Source organism: Microchirus variegatus (genome assembly GCF_963457635.1).
Source record: "Microchirus variegatus genome assembly, chromosome: 9".
Taxonomy (NCBI): domain Eukaryota; kingdom Metazoa; phylum Chordata; class Actinopteri; order Pleuronectiformes; family Soleidae; genus Microchirus; species Microchirus variegatus.
In genome coordinates, this window is record NC_139810.1 from 22,225,621 (window position 1) to 22,233,049 (window position 7,429).

Here is a 7,429-nt window from a genome sequence, read left to right on the forward strand (position 1 = left end):
ACCCATGAAAACGTTTGTGAATTTAAATGGATAATAACCATATTGTTGAATTATCCCACTCACAATTTCCATTGTTGTTACCAATATATTATCTAGATTACTAGAAAATAAAAAATAAGATAAGATAAGATAGTCCTTTATTCGTCCCGCAGTGGGGAAAGATGTACATTACAGTAATAGTATAGTAAATGTTTATCATAGGAAGGTAATATTATGGTAAAACCAGTAATATAATAAACATAGTATAATATGATAATAATAATAATATTATTTTCCAAATTAATATAGTACAGGGAATAGTCAGTGTAAAATCTTTAATCAAGGAAAATCGCCATGCTATTATCATGTTATTATAATGAAATGTTATAAAGAATGGAAATCTTCTTTGTTTGCATGTTTAATTTAATTTGTTCCACATAATTTCCATGTTTTATGTATAATTTAAGAGACCTTCCTCCTCCTCCTGGGCAGCAGCAGCAGCAGCAGCAGCAGCAGCAGCAGCAGCAGCAGCCTGGGAACGTGTGTATGTGTGTGTGTGTGTGTGAGAGAGAGCGCTGCTCTTGTCAATCCAAATACCGCGAGAGTACGCGGACAACAGCGCAGACGCGCTCTTCATCGCGAGACCACCATCCTGTCCTTTGCCTGCTGACTCCAGCTGCTAACACCTCCCGCCGCCGACGGGTAAGTGTGAATGAGATGCAAACGGCGAAAAAATAAATGCTCGAAAGCGACGTAACCGAGGTTTAAACGGTGAATGAAGCGTCGCTGCTGTTTTTTGAAAACCTCGTGACGCTTCTCGTTAAGTTAAATGAAATTAAATGAAATTGACCGCGACTCGACGACGTCAGGCCGCTTGTCGTGACTCTTCGGCAGGATTACAGCACACAAATTGACCCCGAGATTTTTTTTTATTTCCAACGCCGAAGACATCAGTTAATGTACTCGCTGCCTAATTATGCACTCACAACCGCCTCGTTAAGCGGTAAATACGCAATTTCGCTGTTAAACTCGTCGCCTGTTTGTACTGCAGCATCAGCATCAGCAGCATCAGCAGCAGCGTTATGACAGATGTACATGGATGTTCATCCACTGCAGCTTTAACAGGCGATGTTAGCCGCTGTAGCGTCATGATCTATGAAGTGGTCGCTTATTAGCGAGACATTAGCTTCCCACAATAAAAAAAAAAAAAAAAAAAACCTTGACAATAAAATGAAATGCTCCCCAGGTGTGAAGTTGACTGCTGCTGCAGCTGTGGCCTGTTAAACCACGAACGACCACAGATAGAGCTTCAGTGGTAAAAGGCTTGTGTGCACAAGTCATCCGCAAAATGCCGGGTTGTTATGTGTCAATAAGGCTGCAACCGGTAATTAACCACAAAGATAAAGAGAAGATGTGCATCACACAGCCGCTCAAATTAGGAGAATTAGAGTGAGTTATTTTTGTACACACAACAATTAGTGATAGTGAATTTGACCTCTACATTTAACCCCTCCTTTTTCTTTTTTTTACACATCAGTAGTGATCCCAATGAGGGAGTTGGTGCCTTGCTCAGGGGCACCACTGCCCTGGGCCCTCCCCAGGATTTGAACCACCACCTTTCCAGTTACAAGCGCAGTTCCTTTCCACTTGGCCATGGACTGACATGAGAGAAACATAAGATTAATATTATTAAGCAGGATTAAGATGATAGATAATACAGTTGTGTGAGTAGAGTTTTTGTAAATAAAAACAAGGGTTAGATCCGCAAATGTGAATATGTTCTTTTAAATAAAAAAAAACTAATCGAGGAAATACGCTCTCAATTTGCCATTTATTGCATCTTTAATATCATAAGTATTTATTGTTCAGTTGTTGTTTCCTCAAACAGCGTTCGAGTTGGTTACTCTGCACCACTTGAAAGCTGATCCACATAGCAGAGATCCAGCTTGGCGTTTAGTTTCCTAGTTACCTTCGCTGGCTGCTCCTTTTGAGGTGGTTTAAAGCCACAATCAGGTGGTAATGGTGAGGACTGCAGCAGCGTCTCACTGTGTGCTTGCTGCTTTGTGTTGCTGTGTATGGGAAGTAAACCTTTTACCTTGCTTTTACCTTGACAGATCTGTTGTAGTCTGGCTGAGAGCCACCACTCATCATGGGGAATATCTTTGGGAATCTAATGAAGAGCCTGATAGGCAAGAAAGAGATGAGGATCCTCATGGTAGGACTGGACGCAGCTGGTAAAACCACCATCCTCTACAAGCTGAAGTTGGGGGAGATCGTCACCACCATCCCCACAATCGGTGCGTGAGGAGTTCACTGCTGATAGCCCGGGATCAAACGTCGGCCTCTGATTTTATCCACTTAACCAATTCTGAGATGATCTCTATTCATTCAGGTTTCAACGTAGAGACAGTGGAGTACAAGAACATCAGCTTCACCGTGTGGGACGTGGGTGGTCAGGACAAGATCCGTCCCCTGTGGAGGCACTACTTTCAGAACACCCAGGGTGAGATCCCCAGTAGCCATGAATGTGACGATGCACTGCTCGGCCATGTTAACGTGCCTCTCCAGTCCTGTGGCAGACTCTGCTGCACACGCTCGCCCCCCCAGCACCTGAGAGCACATCTGACTCATGCCTGAGATGAGGTCATATGCATACAGCCTCCAACTGAACAGTTAAAACGCTTACATGACATCAAAATATTGCGTTAGTCCGACTAAAACCATGTTAACATCCCAGGTAATGCGGTTGGGAGTCAAAATGCTTTTGCATGTACATGTACAATCGGACCCAAACTGTTGCCATTCTCTTCTCAAAGCCGTGTTTCCGTCATGGTGTAGTTCGGCCGGGCTTGTGTTTAGAGTGAGAATAATACCTTTACTTGGTAGGTGGCTGTTGGGCTGTGCCCGTCGGCTGCATCAGCGAGATACGTAGCATGGCGTTGACGATGAAACGACATAGAACGCGACACAACAATAAGGACAACAGTGGAGAACATCAAGCAGTTTTTTTCCTGTTCGGTTTTGCATGAGAATAGAGGTATAAGAAACACGGGGAGTGACAATTTTGTGTCACCCAGTCAGCTGACCTGTCGTCGGTCTAGCTCCACACGTACAGTACCGTACCACTACTCTGGTACCCTAAGAGAAGGGTACAGAAAAATAGAACGGTTGGGGCTGGTTCTTTTGGTACTTATAATAATAACAATACATACCACACTGAACCGTTCCACTCGGTGGAAAAGAAATACACAATGCTATGAGCTTTATGGAGGAAATAGTTTTCAAGTTCATGGATTCAAGGAAAGTCTCAGAGTGACACTTGTTTTGGTCTGTAAACAATAGGTCAACCAGAAAATGCCGAACAATAACAAACAAGTGCACTTCGCCACCTAGTGTTGTGGAGGTTAAAGGTGTCATGAAATTGGTTCTGACATAGTCATGTTTTAAAAAAGATTCTCTTCTTTCCCCAAAGGGTTGATCTTTGTGGTTGACAGCAACGACCGTGAGCGAGTGAATGAAGCTCGGGAGGAGCTGATGCGAATGCTGGCTGAGGACGAGCTGCGTGACGCTGTTCTCCTCGTCTTTGCTAACAAACAGGTATAGGCTTTGCATAACTGTCTCTCAGCTTATCACCGGTGTTCCTCTCTCCAATTGAAATCCAAGTGTGACTGACAGGTGTTTGTGTGTTCAGGACCTCCCCAATGCCATGAACGCGGCTGAGATCACAGACAAGCTGGGCCTGCACTCCCTGCGCCACCGTTACTGGTACATTCAGGCCACCTGTGCCACCAGCGGTGACGGCCTGTACGAGGGCCTGGACTGGCTGGCCAATCAGCTGAAGAACAAAAAGTGAGGGGGTTGCGGTCAGTAGAGCGGGGAAGAGCCTGGGTATCAACTCCAGGTAGTGGTTATAGTGGATCCATTGTGTTTACATGGAGAGACAGTGCTGAAAAGCTCACAGGGGGTGAGTCTCAATGGCTTTGTCCCCCCGACAAATATTCCTCTTTCCTGTCATTATATAATTTGTTATATAATTATTTAGAAACCAATGTTGTTGATGTAAACAACTTAAATTATATAAGCTAATGTTGGGACGTAAAAACAAACTCTCTGTGAAGGCATCATGTATTTCCCCCAAACATTTTTTTTGCCTTTGACCTCATTTGAATTTGAATTCGCTTGGAAGAATGTGATGAATCTTGACTTACAGCAGCACAGCGGCCATCCCTCTGATATTTAGGATTGTCATAATAGTATTGTTATTATTTATTATTATCAGAACACTGTCTTAAAACATCAATCTCATACAAGAGAAATACAGTATTGAATGATCATTTCCCGTCCATTCAGATGTTTTAACGACATCAAATCATGCACTTCAGAGCTTTTTAATTTATTTTATTTTTCTGCTGACACTGCAGTTTTTTTGTATTATTTGTTAACATCTATTTATTTATTTATTTATTTATTTATTCACACTTTTGCGGTGTAATTTTTCCTCTCCCTTTATTGCAACGTGCGTATACTGCTAAGGCAGCTGGTGAAAACTAAAGCCTCCTTAATTAATGTATCATACCGCTTCCCAATTTGCATGGAGAAATACCCGTCAACCCCCCACACCCCCCCCCACTACTGGCTCGTGGGCTTGCAGGCAGCTGCTGTAAATAAACATTTGTTCTAAGTAGACTCGCTGGGCTCGGTGAAGAGTTAAAAAGAGTGAGTCTGCCATCAGCTGCGTGTGATATCTGGACTGATACAATTGACAGAAGAGGCTCACTGTGCCAGCTCTGTGGCTTAGGGGAGAAAAATGCTGCTATTGGCCTGCGGGTGATTGGCAGACTGACGGAGCAGAGCATGTGATCAACAATATTTCAGCGCTTACTTGGTTTTTGAATATTAAATTTATTTTTTGCAAGCAGCTACACAATAACCGTGGAAAGAACTTCCATTCATCCCTGACATTATCTGTGTTTCTCGATGCATTATTGCTGTACAAAAATGTAATGTCTTGATTCTTTTTTTGCTCCCTGTGTTTATGGAAGGGGTGTTTATTTATTTATTTTGAAACAAAAGCCGGGTGTTTTTTTTATCTTTTTCTCAATTTGCTAAGTAGATCGGGCAGTTGTCTCTTTGAGTGTTCATAAATCACACAATTTAAAGACTATAGGCGAGAGGATGATAGTTATACTGCATCATAAGGCATGTTAATACCTGTTAATACAAGATCTGTAATAAAAGTGAATAATAATGGCCTGTTTCCTCAGACTATATTTGTTAGTCGAAAAATGAACTGCTGCTGGTTGGAACAGTGCTGTACTGATAAATGTGATGGGGTTTTCGTGTAAAGTTTACTGAACAACCTTCTAATATATGCAAAAGCATGCTTTTTCTATGTCGGCGCAAATGTATATATGTTTATGTAACAACAAAAAAGAAGTATATCATGGTATTTGCGGTCAAAAATGAAAGTACTGTTGATACACCTGTAGATATTGGGTTCAGTGTGTTGGCAGATGTGTGTAACTGACAGCAGCTTGTGTGTATGTGTGTGTGTGTGAGTTTGTGTGTGTGTGTGTGACGTGCCCTCTATTACTAGTTTGGTGTGGAACTTGTTTTTGTGGCCTTATATTGCTGGTGGTTCATTTCTCTTTGATAACAGGTTTTGTTTGTAGGAATGTCCAACATTCAAAGTATCTATTGACTATTGGCTGATTTTAACTCGGGGGGGGGTGAAGAAAAACAAGACTGCACATCATTCCAGCTGAAAATGTATTTAATATTTAATATCAAAACAACTCAAACTGGTGCAAAAGGTCTTGAATTATTTGAAGATTTTTGGCACTTCAGCGAAAAATCAATAAAAAAAACAAACAAAAAAAACCACTTGCTTTGCTTTATTGTTTTTGTTTCCCCAATATCATTGACTACTAACACACATTAGTTTATTTATGACTCACTGGAGATGGTACATCTAAAGATTGTTGCCATTTATCTGTGTTTTTATTTTATTTTCCCTCATCCCTTTGTCATAGTTCCTAAATCATGCATAAATATATATATATGCGTGATCACTTACACAGATATCATGACGTTATATGATTGTCTTGCAATATATCGATTATCACCGAATCGCAATACTATTGGTATCGTAGACCGTGTATTGTATATAATCAGAGGTGGAAAGAATGCTGAAATATTCTACACTTTTGATAAGATAATATTTTACTTAAGTTAAAGTAAAAGTACTTGTCTAAAAATGTACTCAAGTTAAAGTAAAAAAAAAGAAGCTTGTGTAAAAGTTGCTTAGTTACTATTTTAACAAGGTTTTTTTATTGTGTCGTGCATAAAAAACAAGGGGACACAAATCTCGCAGTAATTGTTTTTAATTAAAGGCAAACCTTTACAAGTGCTGTCAAAATAAAATGATGTAAACAAAACGGGTCAAAGGTCACAAATGCTTCAACTTTCTCACTCACAACTTAATTAGCACCAGTTCACCTGTCCTCATCATTCACTGCCAAAGTTTCCGGTTAATTATTTTCTATTAATTTAGGCCAACATGTTTTTTACTCGTAGAGAAGTACAGTACTTCCAAAACAAACATACTTAAGTAAAAGTAAAAATAACTAATTTTAGTAAATGTAATTCATTACTTTCCACCTCTGCGTATCATGAGGTACCCTGTGATTCCCACCCCTATTTTCCAAGACATTCACCCTCAAAAAAGGGACATGCTTTAATTTTAAGGGACTTCCTTGGTAAAATAAAGGTCTAATAAAAAATGTTTATTCTTCCTTGTGCCATAAATACTCCTCCATTCAAATACGTTGTTAAGGTTTTAAGTTATGCAGCTCTCAGACACATTTGTTGGTAGATGTAATACAATCCCGACAATCTTTTTTCAGTGGTGGCTGGTGTAAATTATTAATTTTAACTCACCAACATAGTTATACAGTATGTCTTGGTGGACATGGGCAGGGAAAAATTCAAATACAGTAGAAGGAAACAATCTAAATGGATGTCGCTTTTCTCTTTTGGCCTTTAGCTGCTGTCATCGAGAGAAGTTTGGCACAATCAGGTAGTTTCCCTCTCGAATAGCTGCACTTCACAGAGAGTCATTTTATCTGAGCCAATCACAGGTCCATAATGGGCAGAGTGCTGCTGTGTCTCCAGGGGTGTGACAGCAGTATGTGGGTCAGAGCTGCTCCCGGGGCCACCAGCCCCCAGGGCCCCCTGCAGGCCGGCCACAATAGCAGCCCCAGGAAGGATGCCATAGTTAGGATTCCCACCCGTAACCGGGACGCCTTCGCCCAGGGCACAGACACACTGGCAGCAGCCCCACAGCAACTTCATCAATCTCGGAGCGGAGTGGCAACTGCAAAAGGCCACATCAGTCACCCCCACTGCTCGTCTCAGAGGGGACAGGGCCACCAGTGCTGACAATGAGGCC

The 7,429-nt window shown here is 41.4% G+C and overlaps 1 protein-coding gene across 2 annotated transcripts; it reads left to right on the top strand.

Moving 5' to 3' along the window:
- Window positions 1-2,128: 2,128 nt before the first annotated feature.
- arf3a (ADP-ribosylation factor 3a) lies at window positions 2,129-3,832 on the top strand (the record flags this gene model as incomplete). 2 transcript variants are annotated; one of them, XM_083895057.1, is made up of 4 exons in its annotated part: window positions 2,129-2,276; window positions 2,372-2,482; window positions 3,452-3,576; window positions 3,671-3,832. In XM_083895057.1, 4 exons carry the CDS (start codon window positions 2,129-2,131, stop codon window positions 3,830-3,832), a joined length of 546 nt encoding a protein of 181 aa, XP_083751183.1. The 2 variants fall into 2 exon arrangements, with proteins under 2 accessions (XP_083751183.1, XP_083751184.1); XM_083895058.1 differs by lacking the exon at window positions 2,372-2,482.
- Window positions 3,833-7,429: the final 3,597 nt, after the last annotated feature.